The sequence below is a fragment of the Chiloscyllium punctatum genome, chromosome 5 (genome assembly GCF_047496795.1).
Source record: "Chiloscyllium punctatum isolate Juve2018m chromosome 5, sChiPun1.3, whole genome shotgun sequence".
In the NCBI taxonomy this organism is placed as follows: Eukaryota; Metazoa; Chordata; class Chondrichthyes; order Orectolobiformes; family Hemiscylliidae; genus Chiloscyllium; species Chiloscyllium punctatum.
The window spans coordinates 122461889-122485021 of NC_092743.1; the positions used below are offsets into that span (position 1 = coordinate 122461889).

Genomic DNA, 23133 nt, shown 5'->3' on the forward strand with positions numbered 1-23133 from the left:
CCCTTGAAATAACAAAACATTTTTTTAAATTATCCTAAAGCTAGTTGGTATAGAATTGCTTGATTATTGAAACATTCTTCACATTAATCCATCTTCTTTGGTTTAGCAATAGCAAATTTTAAATGATATTGGGCTCAAATTAATGAAATATGTTCAAATTATATTAAATTCTGCAGCTGAAGTGATTGATTTACAAAGCTCACCAGTAGCACTCTTTGTTTTTAAAACAAGTGACAAGGAATTACAATAATTTGAGGTATTTTCTGTTTCTCGCTATATGTTGAACTGTTTATGTTTGCTAGCTCTTTTTGGGCCTTTTATGAATGTGTCCAAATAGTGAAAACTGCAAAATGGTGGCCCAGATTTTTCTCTTGTTGGCAAAAAATAGTGGGCACACCATAATCTAGCCTTTTGGGCACCAAACATTCCTGTGCTGTATAAATCACCAATTTTACTTTAATCTGCCTCAGAAAGCATTAAATCAGAAAATTCGGCAATGATGGCCAATTAGCAATTTACTTTTACTGAAAGTAACTGATAATACATTTCTTCATATCCCAGAACCCTCTTCTTTAAAAAGCAAAGAAACTATCTTCGTAACCAAGCATCAGAGACCATTGCAAGATCCTGCCGCCTTCAATTTTTTGCTACCTTACCCATTTTGTGAGCTGAAAACAATAAATGCTGGGTATCACAGCCAGTCAGGCAACATCCATGGAGAAAGAGCAAGCTAACGTTGCAAGTCTAGGTCATTCTTCATCAAAACTGAAATGAAGTGTGGAGGGGAAAGCATTTATGCCATAGTTTGAGAAGGGGTGGGTTTATAGGTATGGGGGGTCGCAGATGTGGGGTGAAGAAAATCCATTGCTAGAACAGATTGAGTGATTGGAATGTGAGAATGGTGTGTCTATCTACCATATTTAAAAGAGCAGACAGTCCCACTGGGGTCGGAGGAGGGAAGAGAGAGCAGGATGACAGAGAATGTAATAAGCAAAGCTAAAAGAAAGGGGAGAATTGAGAATTGGTTCATAGTTTGGATGTATTAAACTCAATAATAAGTCCAGAAGGCTGTAAAGTGCCTCATCTGAAGATGAGATGTTGAAAATCCAGTTTGCGTTGTGGTTCACTGGAGCACAACAGCATGCCAAGAACAAATAAGTGGGCATATGAGCAGGACACTGTGTTAAAATTACTGGTTCTGGGAATGTCAGGGTTATGGTTGCTCACAAACTGGAGGTGTTCCCCAAAGTGGTCACCCAGTCTACGTTTGGTTTCTTCAATGTAGAATAGGCCATATTGGGTGCAGCGAATGCAATGCACAAGATTGGAGGAAGTGCAAGTGAAACACTGCTTCACCTGGAAAGACTGTTTAGGCCCTTGGATGGTGAGCAGGGAGAAAGTGAACGGGCATGTTGTGGGGAAAATCACCAGCCTCGGAGTCAGAGTCGGGGTTAAAGGAAATACTGGAGCTCCGGGGAGAGAGAAAGAGAGAGAGAGACACCACAGCACAATGGTCAGCTGCGAGTCTTCTCTCAACACGGGATACATGTCAAGATACTTTTATACATTTTGCAATAATAGGTCAGTGATGAGGTTATTGTCTTTGTAACATGGTTTGTTTATGGTAAACATTGCAGAATCATTAATAGTTTTGGTGTAGTCATTGTCCGTTTCAGCGCAACCTTTGTTAATCTCAGCATGGTCGTTGTCAGTTTCAGCGCAAACTTTGTCAGTTTCAATGTCTGTATGGTTGTCCATTGCCCTCGTAATGGGTGCTAATTGCTCTTCCTGAGAAGGATAATTACCTCAGGCCTGGCTATTATCACTCTGTCTTGAGTCTGTATCAAGTTGATAGCATTTCTATAAAAGGTGTTGGCTGGACCCAGGCACTTTGGTGGGCAGTGTACTTTACTCATATATATTCTCTCCCTCACCCATCTTAAACTAATCAACTAGGTTGTGAGTGCATTGTGCTGACATTCTGGTGGCCACAGGCAGTGTCTGTATTTGCTCTGCTGTCTCTCTCCAATATTGTGGTCTGGTGGCCATCTTGTGTGTTAAGTGGTCAACTGATGGCTCAGTGACCATCTTCTGTGTCAGTGTGCCTAGTGTCACCCTGCCCCGTGCCATCTTCCACTTCAGGCAGGTGTGGAACCTTCTGCGCTTATGTGAGAAGTTGCTGAGGGAAAGGGGGTGGTGTTGTTGATTGAAGAATGGACCAGGGGGGACTGATCGATGCGAAATACAGATAAGGGAAAGACAGGAAGATATGTTTGGTGGTGACATTATTGCTGGTGTTGTCTTATGTGACAGAGAATGATCCTTTGAATGCAGAGGCTGGTGGGATAAAAAGTGAGGACAAGGGCAACCCGAACATGTGGTGGGAAAGGGCAAGGATGGAAGCATAGGATGGATATGATCAGTCGGAAACCACAATTATTGAAGAAGCAAGCCATATCAGCAGCACTGTTTTGGAAGATGGTATCATCCAAACAGATGTGACAGAGGTGAAGGAACTGAGAGAATAAGAGAGAGTTCTTGTGAGATGTGGGGGAGAGGCGATGAAGAGCTGTAGTGAAGGTAGCTATAGGAGGCTGTGGGTTTGAAGTAGATGGCAGTGGGCAGTTTATTCCCCAAAATGGTAACAAAGAGATCAAGGAAAAGGATTCCAGCATCTGCAGTAATTTGCTCCTCCAATCTATGAGGTGCCTTGGAACTATTTTCTTTTGCATTCGGGACCAAATAAAAATTATTGTTGTAGTGCACTGCTTGAGATTATAAAGTAAATTTGTAAGTAGAACTGCATCTGAATTATTCGTAAGTTGTGGAAATAGTACAGGTATTTTGTTATCATTAAATGGCAAATATGACATTGTACTTGTTTCCAGGAATAGAAAGAAATGGGTCTCTGAACAACTTAGCTCTGTTAGCTTCACATGTGGAATGGATAATGACTGGAGACCATAAAAGGGATCTATTCTGAAAACATTTATTAAAATGATCCTTGAAAGTCAGCACAGATGTACAAACATGAGACTATATCTTGAAATTAAATTGACGTTTTATTAGGCATGATTGTTTGAGAGATCATATCTTTCAACAACAGTGTTTGCAACATTCAGGGAGAAGCAGAAAAGTTGATTAAAATATATAAACAAAGGAAAATAAAATCTTCCATAATATTGACCATATGATTCAGCGTGATTAGAGGGATCCATTTGAGATCAAACCTCAGAACGTCTCATGACACAAATTATTTAGTTAAGGGATTAAATATACAATTTTGTTGTTGATTTATAGCATTGGGTGGGTAGATAGTGGAGGTGGCGGATGCAGAATTTATTCAAATTAGGAAAACTAGCAATTTTGAAATATAATTAATATGGAGCGGAACTTTACTCACATCATGCTATTCATAGCTTTAGTGAAAATAAACAAGAAGATTGAGGATTAGGAAACTAATTCCTTCAAACCTGGATGCGAGCAGTTAATAATGCAATAAAACTTTGGATTATTGTCTTAGAAATAGAAATTCCAACTCCATTGATTTGGTATATTCTTTATTTAATAAATTGCTGCTGCCAGACTTGAAATATCACACTTCGATGTGGTCAAAGTCTGTTCAATAAAACATTAATTCACCAAAGTAGAAGTCAAGAAGAGTTCGAAAATAATGAGGATGAATGATTGAAATCAAGTTTTTCTCTGCAGTAGAAGAGTGAATACAGGATCTAATTCAGCCCTATGAAATAACTGAGATTTGTGAATAAAGAATAATTCTGTAAATTAGTTAAGCTGAATCAATAAGTTTGCACTGTTTTAACTGTTCACAACAAGAAAACAACGAACCATACCCAAATGGCCCGATCTTGAATAACTTAAACCAACATTGGCTCTCATCCAATGATTGAACAACATTTGCTAAGTAAATCTGAATGTCCACCAAATTACAGAGAGAACCCATTTCAGATTAAGGGTTGCAGGATGAACACACTTGGACATATTCAAAGCTATGTATTGATGTGCAGAATCCTGTTCTTGCAGAGAGAAATGATAGACATTACATCAAAAGTAAGATTATGCCTGTTCCATGGCACATTCTTTGGCAATTTTAGCCGATCGAAGTCAAATTGCCTGGTTTAAGTTCATAGAAAGCTTGGCAGTTAACTTTTAGGCATTATCTACCTTGTGTATTTTTCAAGACAATCTCCTTACCAATCAGAATCCACTTGCCACCCAGGGTTCTTTTCCTGTATAGGATGGACAAAATAGTGTTTCCCTTTTATGTTGGACTTCTCCTAATTATTTTGTTGAGTGCAAGACAAAAAATTGACTAATTTCAGTTTTTCACAATATTGTCATGTTAATGTATCAGTACCCCGAAGTGCGATGGATATTTTCAACTCTTAATTCCAGTATGAGTATTTCATTTAAAGAGAGGACTGCTACAGATATTAAAAGAATGTGGATGGAAACTTAATGTTGTTTGGCAAAGCTTTATATGAAATCCATGGAATTTCAAGGAAATGTCAAGCAGAAAGAGAGAGAGAGAGCTGGAACAGTGTATCAACATCCTAGGGCTTACCATTGACCTGAAACTGAAGTGAATATAAGTACTATTGGTACAAGACCAGTTAAGATACTGGGGTAAATTGCAAATAAATTGCACCCCATGATTCTCCAAAGTCTGTTGACCATCGAAAAGGCACAAGTTCACTGTGTTACGAAATCCTCCCTGCTTGACAGGTTGATTGCAGTTCCAATAACATCCATGATAATGGATAGAATCCAGGACAAAGCAGATGGCTTTGTCAAATCCACCTTCACACTCTCCATTACTGACATTCAGTAGCTGCGGTGTGTACCATTCAGAAGATGAACTGAAAAAATTCGCCAAGCCTCCTGAGGAATAACTGACATTCATGTGTATTAACCTCGGTTAATCTTGAGTTTGCTGTGAAGGCTTAATTTGAAGAACCATTCTTTAGTAACCCTTTCATAAACAGACTCTCCTGCTCTCAGTGCTCGAAGCCAGCTAGCTAACAAGCTCATGAAAGGAAACAGGACAACAGAAGGACCATCCCACTCTGAATGCTTTATTCCTGATGAAGGGCTTTTGCCCAAAACATCGATTTTACTGCTCCTCGGATGCTGCCTGAACTGCTGTACTCTTCCAGCACCACTAATCCACTCTGAATGTTGCTGACCAAGCTCTGTCAAGAGAAAACAGGACAAAAGGATTCCAATTAATCTGCAAAAGCCAAGAATCCCCATATAGAATGTTAAGCTCGTAAATACAGGTCGGCACAGTGACTCAGTGCTTAGCACTGCTGCCTCACGGCACCAGGGACCCAGGTTTGATTCCCACCTTGTACGACTGTCCGTGTGGAGTTTGCACGTTCTCTCTGTGTCTGCATGGGTTTCCTCTGGGTGCTCCGGTTTCTTCTCACATTCTAAAGATGTGCAGTTAGGTGAATTGGCCATAGTGTTCAGGGATGTGTGCACTAGTCAGGGGTAAGTGTAGGGGAATGGGTCTGGGTGGGTTACTTTTCAGAAGTTCAATGTGGACTTGTTGGGCTGAAGGGCATGTTTCCAAACTGTAGGGGTTCTAATCTAAATTGCACAATCTCATCTTCACAAACTCAAAGAGCCTAATCCATATCTATTTTAGCTTTTACCTTTGTTTTGGGCTATCTGCTAACTCCTAATGTTTGTGTATGTGTACAATGTTCTTATTTCTTTTTGCATTTAGTCATGAATAAAGTAATTTATTAACTCAAGTTAGCCTGATCAAATAGGCTCCTTTGAAAGACCATTAGAAATAGGAACAGAAGTAGGCTACTCAACTCTTCAAGATTGTTCTGCCATTCAATAGGATCATGGCTGGTCCCATGTCCTTCATATTCACTGTTCTGTGTTTTCCAGTAACCCTTGATTCCCCCACTGATCAAGAATCCATCCATCTCCGCCTTAAGCATGCACAACGACTCTAACCCCACAGCTCTCCAATCCCCTTAAGAGAAGAAATACCTCCTCATCTCAGGCTCAAATGATCACACATTAATTCTGTGACCATATTCTTTGTTCCTAGACTTCCTTGCAAGGGGAAACATCCTCTCAGGATTAAACATAAACTCATTTGGTGTTGGAGAAATGTCTCCACAAGGGAGGAACTCTTTTTAAAATTATCCAGTTATGACTGACTGAGGGATGGAGTGAGGGTGGGTGTGATGAATAAAGAAGGGAATCAGTTTGTCCCACCTCACTCAGGAACTTAACAATTTATCCATCTGGAGCCATAATAATTTCGGAAAGCTAGCCCAGGGTTTGACTGTCAGCATACTCATAAATCAATAATCATGATCATGAATGACATCTTCCCAATGCAGGTACACACCAAAATTGATGTTCTTGTTCATTAAGGATTTGAACAAAATATATACATACATGGGGTTATTTGTATGAGCAATGAAGTGTTTCGCAATTTGCTACTAATTATTTTGAGAGAGGTCCAGTGTGAAGAGATTGCCTTTGAGAAGTGAATGAAAATGTAATAATTTAATTGATCAAATGATTTGTTAAACTCCTACAGATTTTCTAACATTCTTTCAATATTTATTTTTCACAATAATGACAACAGCAAATTACTTTTTGTTGGCCAAAGTGTGTCATCCATGGCTGAGCAGGAAGCAATCTTGCCTTTTGAGTTGGAAGGATTTGCATTTAAGCCTTAGATTTGAGCACAAAAATGAAACTTAACACTCCAACACAAAAGTGATTGAGTAATTACACTGTTGAAGCTATCTCAGGTGCTAATGGAAACTGAAAAATGCTACACAGAAGTTGAGATAGAGTTTCTGGCTATACTTTTTGCTTATAATCATTCAAATCAATATATGTTGTAAGGACTGTATCTTTTTGTTTCATTTCTTTTAAAAAGTTGAGGACTAAAATGAGTGAGAATTGTTTTTTAAAAAAAATTGTTTTGTAACTATGTCATATGTTTTGAAAAGCAAGTAACACAATATACATGGTTGGCATTTTAGACAACTGATTGAGCTAGAAGTAATTGAAGTTCAGAGTGCAGATGATCAGGAAATAGGGAGTGGAAAGGGACTGCCCTTGTTGGTCTGTGGATGAGTGAGCAGCTAGAAGCTGGAGCCAAATTAGAAGAAAGGTAGAGGAAAAAAAAGAAGTGCACAGCTCTTATCCCAGCCCAGAAGCTGGCTTGTTCTCTGCACGCAAAAATTCAGTTTAACCCTGAAGAAAACCAGTTCCTTTCTGGTAGCAGTGACAGTAAGCATTAAACTGATAAATCAGACATTTTCCAGGTGACTACTTGGAAATCTACTTCTGATAAACAAGTCGAAGCATCCAAAGTCATTTGAGGAACAAGGACTCTGGCTAGGTGAAAAAGGACCATGTCAACATCACAACTAAGAAGAAAAGATCGCTGAATTGACTTTCCAGTTTTTCTATGTCTGCTATTAATTTGTTTTCCAGGTTTTTTTGTGTGCATGTGTGTATCTGTAAGAGAGTGTTTATTAGGGGATGAGTGTTTCAGTTAGTCATGTTACATGCCAATGGATTATAATTATTTACCTGTAGTAGTCTAATTACTTCTAATTCATCAGAATTCTTGATTAGTGCAGAAACATAATCCATTCTTTCCATTAACTTTAGTCTAAAAGTGAGATAAACCATGGTGCTGTGCACAGTATATAAAAAAAAACATCCTATAGAAAATCACGAGAGGCATCGATAGGATAATTAGCAAGATTATTTTCCTAGGGTTGCGGAGTCCAAAACTAGAGGATACCAGGCTTAGGGTGAGACAGGAAAGATTTAAAAAGGACCTGAGGAGTAACTTTTTCACACAGAGGATGGTGCACGTATGGAACGAGCGCCCAAGGAAGTGGCAGAGGCAGGTAAAATTACAATATTTAAAAGGCACCTCAATGAATAGGAAAGGTTTAGAGGGATATGAGCCAAATGCTGGCAAATGAATAGGTCAGATTGGGATTACTGATTAGCGTGGATGAGTTGGACTGAGCGGTCTGTTTCCGTGCTGTACAACTATAGGAATAATGGGATAGTGCACTACCCAGTCTGTTTGTAGAAAAGTTCTGGGGTATTTTGGCCAGTATTGGGTTGAATTAGAAACAAAGGTATTGATGATTTGAGTGTGGTTTGCTAAATAATAAAGTTGAAGGAAAACACAGGTTCTGTACTGCAATTAAGACTTGGCATTGGAAACAACAAAGGATTCCCCACAGGTTGCAGAGTTGTCCCTGGCAGTCAGAAAGAAAATTTCAAGCAGAGATTTTTCCACTTGGTAGCTACAATCAAGATAACCTTGCCTGACAAAACTAAAAGGCCAGAGACAATTGCGCTATTAGCACAGCACCTGGATTTTGAGAAAGATACAAGAGATTCTGAATACTTTGGGGAAGTGCGATGTCACAATCAGGTGATGTTCAGTTGAAGAAGGTTGAGTGTGAGGAGATAATGAAAAACAAAATGGAATTACGGAGGGAAAAATAAAGATAAGAAAAGGATAGAGAGATAAGGAAAAGGAAATAGAATCGAAAAGAATGAAAATGAGTCTAGTGGAATTAGAATTGCAAAGAGAAGAGAAAGCAAGAGAGTATGAATATTTAAAATGGCACAGCTGAAACAAGTACTAATGCAGACTTTGTTGGGGAGAATGTGAATCATAAAGTCAAGTAAGAAATTGTGTATGTTTGGACAGGGCATATCAAAATTTGAGGAAAAGGATGTTGGAGGCATTTTTGTGCCATTTGAGAAAAAGGCAAGACAAATGAAGTGGGCAAAAGAAGACTGGACCCTGCTCGTGCAGATTAATTTGCCAAATTAAGCACAGGAAATATATGCTTCAATATTAGAGGAACTTTTTCAGGATTATTATGCAGCAAAGTAGATTATATTAGAGGCAAAGAAATTACAGGTGCTGGAATCCAAGGTTGACAAGCAGGAGGCTGGAGAAGTCTACATGTGCTCACTTATCCCCACTTCACCATCCTGCGCTCCCTCATTCCCTATATCTACAGCTCCCCTTACTCCCATCCCCAGTCCTGAAGAAGGGTTACATTAGAAACATTGACTTCTCTACCTCTTGATGCTACCTGGCTTGCTGTGTTCTTCCAGCCTCCTGCTTGTTAATCAAGAAGACTTTATTGGCTGCACATTGGGAACGATTCTGGAATTAAAGGAATCAGTCTGAATTTGAAAGTATTAAGACAAGTAATATTGATAGATGGAGAAGAGTGTTATAGAGTTACACTTCAAAAGCTCTCGGAGGTAATTCTCTTACAGGAGCTAAAAATACTCACTAGATTCCATAATAAGAACTTTTGTTTAGCACCATAGGGTTGCAACTGCTAGGCAGGCAGCAATAAGGACTAGCAATTGCAAGCTAAAACCATAAAACTAAATCTTTTTTCAGTCAGCATCAGAAAAGGAGAGAAGGCAAGAAGCCAAGGTAAGGAATGGATATCTTGGCATTTCCAAGGTCTCCTGCTGAGATCAGAAAGGAAGCTATTGAGGGTGGAGGTGAAAAACATTCATTCAGAATGCTGGAATTTGAAAGAGAAAAACATGGAATGGGTTGGTGTTCATAAGACTGAGTCTGAAAAACAAACTCAGAAAAGAAAGGCCATGTAGTTTTAACTTCAACTAAGAGACTGGGTGGAGACATTGCTATGAGGGCAGAAGTTCATAAGGTAAATGAGAGAGATGAAAGGATTTTATCAAAAATGAAGATAACTCTGTTTCTTCAAAGGAAGCATCGATGCTTATAACTACTCTGACAGATGCAGGGGCTATTCAAACATCTTGCTGGAGAAGGATTTAGTTTTCCCTGTAGAAAATTAATTGCAAACCAAGGTGTTGTCAATGGGAAGGCGGAGAGCATATGCCAGTTCCATTGTACAAAGTTCAAATAGGATATGAATTGTTGGAGCAAGTGAGAGTTAGAGCTGAAAATGTGTTGCTAGAAAAGCGCAGCAGGTCAGGCAGCATCCAAGGAGCAGGAGAATCGACGTTTCGGACATGAGCCCTTCTTCAGGAATGAGGAAAGTGTGCCAAGCAGGCTAAGATAAAAGGTAAGAAGGAGGGACTTGGGGGAGGGGCATTGGAAATGCGATAGGTGGAAGGAGGTTAAGGTGAGGGTGATAAGGTGAGGGTGATAGGCTGGAGTGGGGGTGGGCGCGGAGAGGTCAGGAAGAAGATTGCAGGTTAGGAAGGTGCATCCAGTCCCTGTACACCTCCATCTCCCATCACAAAGGACTCAAAGCCCTCTGCTTCTTCTTTTCCCGCCGTACCAACCAGTACCCTTCCACTGACACCCTCCTTCGACTGACTGAACTGGTCCTCACTCTGAACAACTTCTCTTTCCAATCCTCCCACTTCCTCCAAACCTAAGGAGTAACCATGGGCATCCGCATGGGCCCCAGCTATCCCTGCTTCTTCGTAGGATATGTGGAACAGTCCATCTTCCGCAGCTACACTGGCCCCACCCCCACCTTTTCCTGCGCTACATCGATGACTGTATCAGCGCTGTCTTGTGCTCCCACGAGGAGGTTGAACAGTTCATCTACTTCACTAACACCTTCCACCCAACCTCAAATTTACCCGAACCATCTCAGACTCCTCCCTTCCCTTCTTAGACCTCTCCATTTCTATCTCGGGCGACCGAATCGACACGGACATTTACTATAAACCGACCGACTCCCACAGCTACCTAGACTACACCTCCTCCCACCCTGTCCCCTATAAAAACACCATCCCATATTCCCAATTCCTTCGTCTCCGCTGCATCTGCTCCCAGGAGGACCAGTTCCAATACCGAACAACCCAGATGGCCGCTTTCTTCAAAGACCGCAATTTTCCCCCAGACGTAGTCGACGATGCTCTCCACCACATCTCCTCCACTTCCCGCTCCTCCGCCCTTGAGCCCCGCCCCTCCAATCGCCACCAGGACAGAACCCCACTGGTCCTCAATACCACCCCACCAACCTCCATATCCATCGTATCATCCGTCGTCATTTCTGCCACCTCCAAACGGACCCCACCACCAGGGATAAATAAATTAGCAAACACTGAAGTTAAGTCTGAAGGTGTTCCAAAGTGTTATGATGCTGAAAGTGAAATTTTGATGCGGAAGTAGAAACATCCTCACAGACCTGCCGAGAAAAAATGTGCAGTTGTTCATCAAAGAGTGGTACTGACCAGAAATAGTGGGAAGATAGTGCAAGTAGCAGATGAAGTTCCTATAGCAGGAAGATAGGAATATGAAAAACTCAGGCATGAAGATTTATTTTAACTGGCCAGGAGTTTGTGATGATTTAGTGCAGTTTTGTAAATGTATCACATATGCTAGTAATAGGAAAGCTGCAACATGTAATCAGTTCAGCAGCTTTGATACTTATGCCAATTTTTGAAGAATTATTTAATGGAGTATGGGCGGATATTGAAGGGTTATTACTAAAATTTAAAGCAGGATGTCAAAAAATACTTACAAATTTAGATAAGGAAATTTGTGCCAATTAATGCAAAATGTACTTTGCTCTGATCGAGTGCTCACCATGGAAATTAAAATTCCTGGAGAAGGAACTTCACCACAGCAAGACTAGATGAATAGCCAGTCGTGACTTTAAAAGACCTGAACTCTAAAGATAATGCCTGAAATGCAGTGCAAGGAAGCGTTTGTTAAGGAGCAATGATTTTCTTTATAATTCTATAATTTGGAACTGCACATAATAGTGCATGCAATTTTTTAAATGAAAATGGGAATGTTGGAAGAAATGCATTTTTAACGACATTCTACACACTAATATGTCATAGTTCTGTGACATTTATTGCAGGTGATTTCACTTTGAAAAAAGCGAGGCATGAATCACTATGAGTGGAATTGAAAGTAGGGGTTGGAGATGGAGCCTGGAAAGAGAGAACAACTGTTAGGGAGACAAAGCCACAGGTCTGAACAATGTGGGCTGTGGTGACACATGCGGCAAAATTTGGCAACAAATCCATTGATGCCTGGATTGACAATTAGAGTAATTCGAACCGTCTTTTACGATTTTCACAAGCAGTGTGGCAAGAATTTTGCTAGACTCAGTAAGATGTCAGTTGACACGGTTTAATGATTGTTTAAATTTAAAGATGGCATAGGTGCAAGGGATGCCCAGTGAATTCTGGGATATCCTCGGTGTCGTAAGTTGTTCTGATAATGGCATGTGGTAAGATGTGGAGGAAATCACATGCAAGAGATGCGTTGTGCTATGAGAGGTCATTAATGAGGCAAGCTTGATAAGAGACAGCAAGAGCACTTGCTGAGTTAAATCGCTCCAAAATTGTTGAGGGAACGTGGACTTATACAAAACTGTAAGATTCAGCTCTGTTATTTTATATCTGCAGTGAAAAGTGAAACTTCATGAAAGTGTCAGTAAAAATAAATACTTTCAAATAGATTCCCTATGAAAATTCATCTCAGAAAACATCTAAAGTTATATTTGTACATTATTTGAAATCATTTGGGGAAACAAGCACTCATTACTGAAATAGGTTAAAGACGAAGATAATTCAATTTTTTATCACAACAGTTATCTAATATGGCTTGTTTCGACATGCTGTGAAATTCTTTTCAAGGCATAATTTCAAACCACAGCTAAGAATTATAGCCAGAGATGTAGTTAATTATCATAAATTAACATAATTTCATTAGCATTGGGAATAAAGAGGCTATTGTATGACAGAAAGTTCATGCTGAAGTCCCACCTGCCCCAAAGGTGTGTCATATCATGTCTGAACAGGTAGATCACAAATAATTAACAAAAGGGAGGATGTCAGCTTAAACACTCTGGATAACCAAAATCCTGAAACAAAATTGTCATGTAAGCTAGTAGGATGGGAGATGGAAGTGGTCAGGAGAGGAGAAGTTTATAAGTCTAAAGAAAAAAGTTCAGGGCAATAGAAGAATGTCACAATTTTGTTAAATACAAAATAGTCCCTCACAGGGAGGGAAGAGTTTACTGATAATAAGATCTTGAGAACTAAGAACAGGCACAAACTTTTCAGCTCATTGGGTCTTATCAGCTGATCTGTAAAATAATCATTAATCTGAATGTTTCCTGACCACCTCTTATTTGCATCCTGCTAAAATCCTTGACAACCATATCAATCAAAATTTGACGAACTCAGCTCTAAAAAAAATCAATGTGTAAGCTTTGACTGCTTGCTTTAAGACACAATTCCAAACAGTGACCACATTCGAAGAAGAGAAGAAATTCCACTGCATCTCTACTGTAAATCAGAAACTATTTCTTTTTAAGCTATGTTTCATAGTCCCACATTACCCCATGAGGAATTGGGCAAGTGGCACCATAGGGGTGGAATAAGAGATTCATGAGGTAAGACAGGCAAGCCTGTCATTCTCTGGCAAACGAGCACCTGTGGCTTTGTCTCCCTAACAGTTGTTCTCTCTTTCCAGGCTCCATCTCCAACCCCTACTTTCAAAATATGCCACAGTTTCCTAGATATTATCAGTTCTGAAGAAGGTCACTGGATTCATTATTAATTCCGCTTTCTCTCCGTAAGTGCGACCAGACCTGCTGAGTTTTTTTCTAGCAATTTCCGTTTTTGTTTGGGAAGGAGGGCTGTTGGAAGCAGTGAATTCTAGCCGTAAGTCACCAGTGGTTTGGTGCTCAGGTATTACACCAGAATATCTCATAGTATCAAGACTGTGCATCGTGGCATTATACACCTAATGAGTAAGAAGTACAAATCTCGACCTGGTGCTTGTGTTTCTATGCATTGATTTTAATTCTGTGATCTCTATTGGCCAACTTTCCTGCTAGTGGGTACAGTTTATTCTGAGCTACACTATCAAAGCCCCTCATAATTATGAACACCACTCTGCTTGAAGAGCAATAATTCCAGTGTCTCTAGGATCCCCACTCATAGAGATCCCTTATCCCTGGCACATTTGAATCTGTACTTCTGCACTCTCTCCAAAGCCTTAACATCCTTTGGTCAAATGTGGCACTGTAAGTGAGGTGGACTCATCTTTCAACAGGTGGTATTTATAATTTGTTTCCAATTCTGAAACTTTTTTTTAACTTATTCATAGTTATAATTTGAAGGACATTCTTGCTGAAAATGCTTTTAATTTTATCAACTTTTATTTCAAAATTGATAACATATTATTTAAAAATTAAGAACAAAATTGTTTTCAGACTCTGAATGACTTGGACACTGATTATAATGTTGGGAGAATGCCGTGAGAATGGGAAAAAAAATGATATTCTCGACAACAGGAAAGAAAGGTTAAGTTTTCTAATCAAGGTTTCAGTAGTGAGATGAGAATCTCAGTAGTAAGCAGTGAAGACTATATTGCATGCATTAACTTATCATTATTATCATATCTCTCCTCCATTATATGGAGGCTGCTATTTTTCTTGGTGAGAAACTAGACAGTGCCAATTCCTGACTTGAAAGTCAGAACAGTAACCTAGTGGCTTCAACATGCTATCTTTTCCAGGCATTCATGTTGGCGTGCCCTCCTCAGGCATGCTCCATGGGCAATGACCATCTTGACCTTCATCCATGGAGGTTGGTCTGCAAAGTCTCACTACAGCGCGTAGGTATATCTCAGACTAACTTTACTGCGCTTTTTTCACTGACATTGCAGTGCTAGGCTATTTTGAGCACAGGGTTAGGCTGGCACCTCATGTATCAGAACAAGGTGCATCTTAAAGCTCTTAGCTTGCTTTCTTAATGCTCACTCACTTTGTGTTTATTTGGATGCCCAGCGCATCTCTGGCTCGCCTTTCTTTTAACACGTTGCTGCTTCATTCAGAACTTTCAGACTCCTAGTAGTCTTGCTTTGCCTTGCCGTTTAGTGCAGACGGAAAGCCAGGCAACTTATGATTGTGAAGAATAGATGGGGTAATCACATTGCTAAGTGGCACCTTGTCATGTCAATGTCTATAGAATGTGCCAGCAGTTCATAGGGCAAATACACTGATTGTTCTTCAACCAAATGGTTCTGTCTGGAAATCTAAGTGAAGTAGTCGTGAGTTCATTCAAGAGGAACTATTGTCAGTCAAGGAGCTGGTCTGTTGTTGACTTTGAAAAAAAAAGATGGGGTGGGGTGTCCCAAATGAGTGATGAGGAAGCACAGAGGCCATGGTAGATTAGTAATTCAGGTAGATGGGATTGGTGAGAGCCATAGTCAAAAGATGCTACGTGAAAAATTGAGAGTGGTGCCATCAGCCATGGTGGGAGGTGAATGCAATGGCAGAGCTAGAGTGAATATGAGTAAGAAGAAAGAAGATGATGGTATTGATCTAGACAAGTGCATATGGCATTAACCTCCTTGTGATTTTGCTACCCTTTCCTCCAGACATGAATACTGCATGACCCAGCTGGTAACTGCAGCCAGGGCTCAAAGTGTTCGAAACAGTGTGCAGCTGGGAATTAAATATATCAACAGTCACATGAACATCAGAAGGTTCCACCACTGCTAAACATTTCCACCATGCTGAGTGCAAGACTGCATGAGAGTGATTTGCTTGGACTCAGGGAGGGAACACTCCCCCTACCACATCACATATCTTATGATTGATCCCCAGCTAAAAGTTAGGAAAACTCAGTCCTTTGACTTTCCCTGAATCATTTGTTAGGTTCACATGTGTTATAATGATGCTTACCAAATAAATTATGAAGTGCTTATGCAAAAGTCAAGCTGTTTAGAAACAGGTAGAAAATATGGGTCATAATCATTAATTGAATAGTTGACCTTGTTTAATTCCTCACTTTTCGTCAAGCCAAGCCAAGCCAAACTTGATCAAAATTAAGTACTACAGCTGACAAATGCAATGGAGTGGAACAAATAAGTTTTTTAGCAATTGGTCTTTTTTTGCACAAAAGCATTTTCTTTGGAGATAAATTCACTATCAATTGGACCAAGATTTCAGATTTACTTCTGAGATCTAGTATCGCAGTGATTATCTAGAGTCTCTACTGAACTCGATACGCAATTAATGCAAATAGAAAATTCTATTATAGGCTTCATTCTGTTGTGATTTATGATAAAAATGACACTGAATGTTAGGAACTGAGGCACTGACCATGAAGAACAGATATATTTTATATTCTGATGATATGCTCCTTTCAATGTTTTAACAATAAAGATTTATTATTGGTTCCACTTGAGAATTGAAGTTTTATTTATAGCTCATTATTATCTGGTTCTATCAATGATTTGTCACTAATAGAAGATCATCTTTCAAAATGAAGGTCAGATTTTAGTCCCAAAGTAGAGCAAAATCTGCACAAAATGAGCAATAGGATTAGTGTATTGGTTTTACATCGCTAAGAACAGCTAATGATCCTTTACTCTTGTATGATGCAGTATTTTGATTGCAACATGTTTTGATTCTTTCAATGCTAATGTTTCTTTTCTGTGAGTTGATGTGTATTATATCAATAAGTTAAGTTTGAATTACAGTTCAATGTTAATTAAATGCATTTCTGAATATCATTTATTCTAAAGGACTCAACTATAAAACACTATTTTGTGGCTAATTACTGTAGAATTGTAGACTTATGTAACATTTTAAGGCCATTTAATGCATTACACCAGTGCCAGCATTTTGAACGATCTTTTCAACCAGTCCCAGTGTCCAGTCTTCCCTCAATGCCCTTTAAATCTTTAATTTATCCAATTTCTTTTTGAAAGTTGTTAATCAGCTGACAAGGTTCGAAATTATGATATTTTAAGAATGAACCAGGATGTGCTCTGGAGATAATATAATGCAGCTAATGCTCATTCAGGCAGTTATGTGGTGATAGTTTTCTCCCTAGTAAGGAGAGTTGCTTAGGAAATGGAGAGAGCAGACTTTAGTTTGTATTTCACTATGAAATGTATGTAAACAGCTTGACAGTTTGACTTTTGCTTTGGTAAATGGATGACAACCAATGTTGCATCTGTTTCCACCACTCTTTCAGAAAATACAGACAAGAGCATTATAATTTGCTGCATAACTATTGGTTTTCCTTGTGCCATTACTGATTCATCTGCAACTTGCTTTAATTCTGTGTCTACTTATTACTGACCCTTCCGCTACTGGAAACAACTTCTCTGTAATTACTCGATTCAAAGTCATTCATGACTTTGAACAAAGTAAGACCAAGAACTGGGGATGCTGGAGATCTGGAACAAAAACAGATTTTGTTAGCGAAACTCAGCAGGTTTGGCAGCATCGGTGGGAAGAAAGCAGAGTGAATGGTTTGAGTTCTAATTAAGTGTCACTGGACTCATAATGTTAACTTTGCTTTCTTCCCACAAATGCTGCCAGACCTGCTGAGATTCACCAGCAATTTGTTTCTGTTTCAAGAACAGTTGTATAAAATCTCTACTTAAAGGTCTTTGCTTAATGAAGGACAACTAATTCACTCTGCTCTCACCATATGAAGTCTCTCATTCCATTCTAGTAAATGCCTTCTTCACCCACACTAATGTGTTAATCCTTCTTGAAGTGTGGTATCTGACAGTGAACATAATTCTTAGTCATCATTGCTGAGGGCTTAACCAATTTGTTTTACAAATATTCAGCATTTTGTCCTTAGTTTTGTTCTTAAGCATAAAATATGAAAATATGTGCTCATTTTAATCACCTTCTCAACATGCCCTACCACCTTCAAAGATTGGTGAATACTCTCGAACCCTCTGTTCTTACACCTGCTTAAAAACTGGACCATTTAGTATTGTTTCCCTCTTGTCATTCTCCCTACCAATATTCATTTCCCCATTTTTTTTCCTGCAATCAATTTCATTTACCAGGTGTCATTTAATTTTACCAGTCCATCCACATTCTCCTGAAATCTTTTGCTATTCTCCATATTAAAGATCACATTGTTGAGATTCATGTCATGGCAAATTTTGAAATTATACACAAGTTTTCCTCCTTGAAGGCACTTCCAGCTTCTGATTGACTATACTGCATTTCCTTTTTGTTTAAACTTTACAGATTGTTTACACTCTTGCAAGTTGAATTAAGATATTTTTATTGTGTTAAAGGCATTACATAAATGCATGTTGTTGTTGCTGCTGTTGTGTTGTAGAAATGTATGCTAACAAAATATTTTCATTTCCTAACCAGTTGAAGATGGCTGCGGTGGAACCCTGCAAGGATCTAGTGGCATTATTTCCTCGCCAAACTTTCCTGGTGAATATTATAACAATGCAGACTGCACCTGGACTATTGCGGCTGAGCTTGGCGATACCATCTCACTCATTTTTACAGATTTTCAGCTTGAAGAAAAATATGATTTCTTAGAAATTGAAGGATCAGAGCCACCGTCAATATGGTAAGTAAATAATATTTCTGTTTCCTTGCAAAAAGTTTTTAAATTACCAATCTTCTGACAATTATTTACTTATGTTTGAGTTAAATATATCTTGAAAGGAAGAATTAAATAGTTCGTCTTTCCTGGAGATACTGAGTGTAATGTTCTCTGAAATGGATCATGTTATTCTCTGGCGCTAGAAGAAGAATTTAACTGTTTTACCAGATTATACCAATTTGATGGACTTCAAACTGATGATCAATAATTACTTACCTTGATTGCAATAGTAAACAGTTGTCCATGCTTTGGACACTTTGAATGGTTTATGTATTTAAAGAAAACCTTTACCCAAGCACTCTTGTCAGTGGGAGTCACATGGCTTGTGATTCCAGTTGGTTTTATTCACAAAATATCCCTTATGAAAAGCATCATGTGAACATTTCACAAATTCCTACAATATTCCCTCTTAATCTAACACTATCCATCTGAGAAAGGATACTACCCCCAGCAATCCACATGTTTGAGCTGGGCTGTTGGAATCTCCTTTCTCTCCAATGTAGGGCTGGCTCTCTTCCACAAAAGCAGATCTCCCAGATCAGGGCAGATCTTCCCTTGGATCTTCTTGCATTACTACATGGTCTTCTGTCACGAGTTTTCGCTGAGCTGGTGGCTTTTAGGTGTGTGCATCTTCACTGTTGCCATGCCAAGGAGGTATACAGTGCACATCCTTCAGTACTGGCTGGAAGTCAAGGTGCCAGAAAGTCTGATCAGTACTTTTATAATACACAACCCTTGGGCTGATTGTAACTGAATCCCCTTGAACCTTTTTGACCTTGGTTTCTATTGTTAGTTGTCACTGAAAGCTGCTGGCTGCTCTTTAATTTAGTTTGGCCAATGTTTTTGTCTAGCCTGATTCCTCTAGCTGTGAGTCAATTTAGAATGTCTAATATTGGGCTCATAATCACTTGACCCCAAAACTCAGTTGTGGTTATTTGAATATAGTCTCAAATGACTTGTCATGTTTTTGTTTTGATACCTAATTAACTGCTGTATATAAACACATAACTGTGAAGCAGGGATTTGAAGTGCCTGTACCTTTTGTTATTTCTGTTCAGGTCATTCCAAATGCCATCTTACTGAGTGTATTTGTGTAAGTGTAAGGAGTGATCTTTAGATTTATTCTGGGCAGGCAGAATGTGACATCTGTTGGTAAGTAATAGTGAGTTCAAGTCAACATTGTCATTTTGGACACCATTGCTCTTGATAACTCCCTCTGTTAACCTTACATAAGTGAACATTGCATTCAACAGTAGAAAGCAATCCTCACTATCACAATTTAAAGTGATCATCAACAGCCTTTCAATTAAATAAGTTGGTAGGGAGTTAGAATCTGGAATGTTCTGCTCAAGAGTATGGTGGAAGTAGATTTAATCATAGTCTTCCAAAGAGAGTTGGATAACTACCTGAAGTAAAATATTTAACAGGCCAACATGGAATAGGCACCTGAGTGGGACAAGGTGATTACTTTTACCAGAGAATTGAAATAGATGAAGCAGGTCAAATGGCTGCCTCCTCTGCTGTACTCAATTTATAATTCTTTTGTTGCTGATTAATCTCACTGCCCTGTTCTCTTTTTTCTGTGTTGGAAGTAGTGAGTACCTTGAGGACTGCACTTAACGATAGATTTTATTCTTGTCCAGAAGTTTGAATTGAACCGACAATGAATGGTTCAGATGTAAGTGTGCCACCAACTGAGCTATGACTGACAGCATTGACAAAAGGAATGCTGGTGCAAGGATACTGCTTATTGACTAAATGGAGGTGTTTTTCAAAGCAATTAACGAACGTGGTGAAAAGGAGACAGCATTGTAAGCAATGAATAGAGAGCACTCAGTTGAAAGAAGTAGATGTAAATCACTGTTTTAACTAGAAGTAGTGTATTTTTCTGTCATTAGTGAAAAGGCGTGAATAAAAGGCAGTTTTGCATCTCTGACACTTTCACGAGAAGGTGCCCTCAGAAAGTAAAATGGTTTGTGGGATTTGAAGGGTGAACTAAGATGTCACAGAGGGGCTGGTCCCCGTGCAATACTCAATGATGGAGGATGATCTCTTCAAATTAAAGGAAGATTGGATGAAAGATAAGGACAAAGGGAACCAAACTATGCACCTGCCAGGAAGGGGAAAAATTGAGAGGAAAATTAGGAAATAAGAAACGTTTGGAGGTTGCGATGGAAACAAGACATATTTGAAGCCTGGTAAGGAAAGTGTTTTTAGCAGAACAACTATGATATAATCAGATAAATTATGAGAATGTAATACAGCCCTTCTGTATCTAGGGTTAGAGAAGTTACTCAAGTGGAGTCAGTGAGTCAGTGGAACCAGTGGACTTGGTGAATGGCTTGTCCCTGAACTGGAAATAGGGAAGTTGAGGCTGTGAAATGTGGGAGCAAAGTTGGTGATTATTTTCAATCATTTTGAGTGCAGGAGATGGTACTGAAAGAGGCATCAAAGTAACACTAACAGAGGTGAGGGAGGACATTTGGTTAGAGTAAAGAATATTCCATATATCACTTGAAAAGTTAAGTATTAACTTGGTTATGTAAGTTGCAGTGTGTATGATTGAACTTAGTTCAGTTCTTCAGCAGCTAATGAATTGTATTGACCAGAATTTAATGACACACTTTGTAATCTTCTAATTATGGATTTGTTTGCCTTAGGAGGTCAAAAAGAAATTTCACAGAATCCGATTTCAGTTGAATTTATACCTCCAATGATTCAGATGAAATAGCTCTATGACAGTAGAGCTCATTTAGATGAAGCAAGCATGATGCAGTATAAATTTATTATGTATTGTCTTCAGTTGCAGTCAGTCTTTTCTGTGGCTTTTTGACTGGCTTGCTTACTGAAAATAATGTCAGTTTTGAAACCAACAGATTGAATAGTGCCCTAACATCTCTACCAAAGCCCCTGTACCCAAAAGGACTTTAAAAAAAAAATGGCATGTTCAAGTTCATGCTTCCAGACTGTGGTTTTAAAAGGCTGCAGGATAACATTGCTTCTGGATTAAGTAAATAAGGGGACCTATGTATCATGGTCAAGGAAGTATTTTTGTAAAGTGAACAGATGACCCTGTGAAATGCTTTGTGAGAGTGACAATAACATAACAATGTAATACTGTTACAACACGGGGTAAACTCCTCTGCTAATTTAAAACCAACTCATAAAAAAGCTCACCTCGTGCCATAATCTATTAAATTTCAAGAGGCAAAGAACCATCCCAGAGGTCACTATTTAAAATAAACATTAACAATTTTATTCTTTAAGCCCAACAGGGAATATTAAAACCAGCAACTATTTACAACTCCTTTCTCTTAAACCTATTTTTTACCTCCCCACTTTATAATACTGGCCAAATTAAAAACCCCGATTAAGATTTACAAAAAAAATCAAAGTTCAAGACCAGTCAGCTGTCAAATCTTCTCTTTGTATCTTCCTTTGTAGATTTTCCTTTGCCATCTTTTCTTCAGTATTCTGCTTCACAGATCTTTCATATGAACAGGTACCTTTCAGAGAGCTATTCAGCTAGCAGTCTGTACAAGTTGGTCTTAAGACCATAAGACCATAAGACATAGGAGTGGAAGTAAGGCCATTTGGCCCATCGAGTCCACTCTGCCATTCAATCATGGCTGATGGGCATTTCAACTCCACTTACCCGCATTCTCCCTGTAGCCCTTAATTCCTCGAGACAACAAGAATCTATCAATCTCTGCCTTGAAGACATTTAGCGTCCCGGCCTCCACTGCACTCTGCGGCAATGAATTCCACAGGCCCATCACTCTTTGGCTGAAGAAATGTTTCCGCATTTCTGTACTGAATTTACCCCCTCTAATTCTAAGGCTGTGTCCATGGGTCCTAGTCTCCTCACCTAACGGAAACAATTTTCTAGCGTCCACCCTTTCCAAGCCATGTATTATCTTGTACGTCTCTATTAAGTCTCCCCTTAATCTTCTAAACTCCAATGAATACAATCCCAGGATCCTTAGCCGTTCCTCATATGTTAGACAGTTCTCCCCCTAACTGTTCATAATGTCTGATTTTATACCCAAAACATCAGATCACCTCATTGGTTTGATGTCATCAAAACATTAAATTCAAATTTGATTGGATTTTGGTATCTGGGGCATCATGTAAGCTGATTGGCAGAATTTGAATTTGTTTTTGTTCCATGGCAATGCAACTGCACTATTTGTTTCACAGTCAACTATTACATTTTAAATTCTTCAGCAATTTCTGTGCCTGCAGTCAGTCCTTGCCAACTTTTGAACTCTCTTAAAGGTGCAGCATACCTCTACACCTTCATAACAATAGGCTAACCTTTGCTATGTATACCACAAGTATGAACGTTTAGTTTATAAACAGATTTAGTCTGTGTTGGTTTTTTTGGGTGAAGAGATTATGGATTGTGGGTGGGTGAAAGAGTAAAGGGGCCAAATGGTTTCAGACAGGGTTCAAGATAGGTAAGAGAACAGATGGGAAAACAGGATAATCAGGTAGAGTCATCGGCAGATGGGTATTAGAGATGGGATCTAGGAGTTGAGGATATTGAAGATTGTGTTGCAGTGTCAGGGGCTCAGGGCTGTACTAAAAATAGAAATTACTGGAGAAGCTCACCAGGTCTGGTAGCACCTGTGGAATGAGAAGAAAAGTTAATCTTTCAAATCTGATATGTATCTTTTTCATGATATTTTAATTCTGCACTCT

General features: G+C 39.1%; 1 protein-coding gene across 1 annotated transcript in view; it reads left to right on the forward strand.

Moving 5' to 3' along the window:
* Positions 1 to 23133, forward strand: part of csmd3b (CUB and Sushi multiple domains 3b) — a 1933688-nt gene that overhangs the window by 907345 nt on the left and 1003210 nt on the right. Inside the window, exon 5 of the mRNA XM_072571243.1 lies at positions 18186 to 18393. Coding sequence (XP_072427344.1) covers positions 18186 to 18393 — 208 coding nt within the window. The remainder of the gene's footprint in view (positions 1 to 18185; positions 18394 to 23133) is intronic.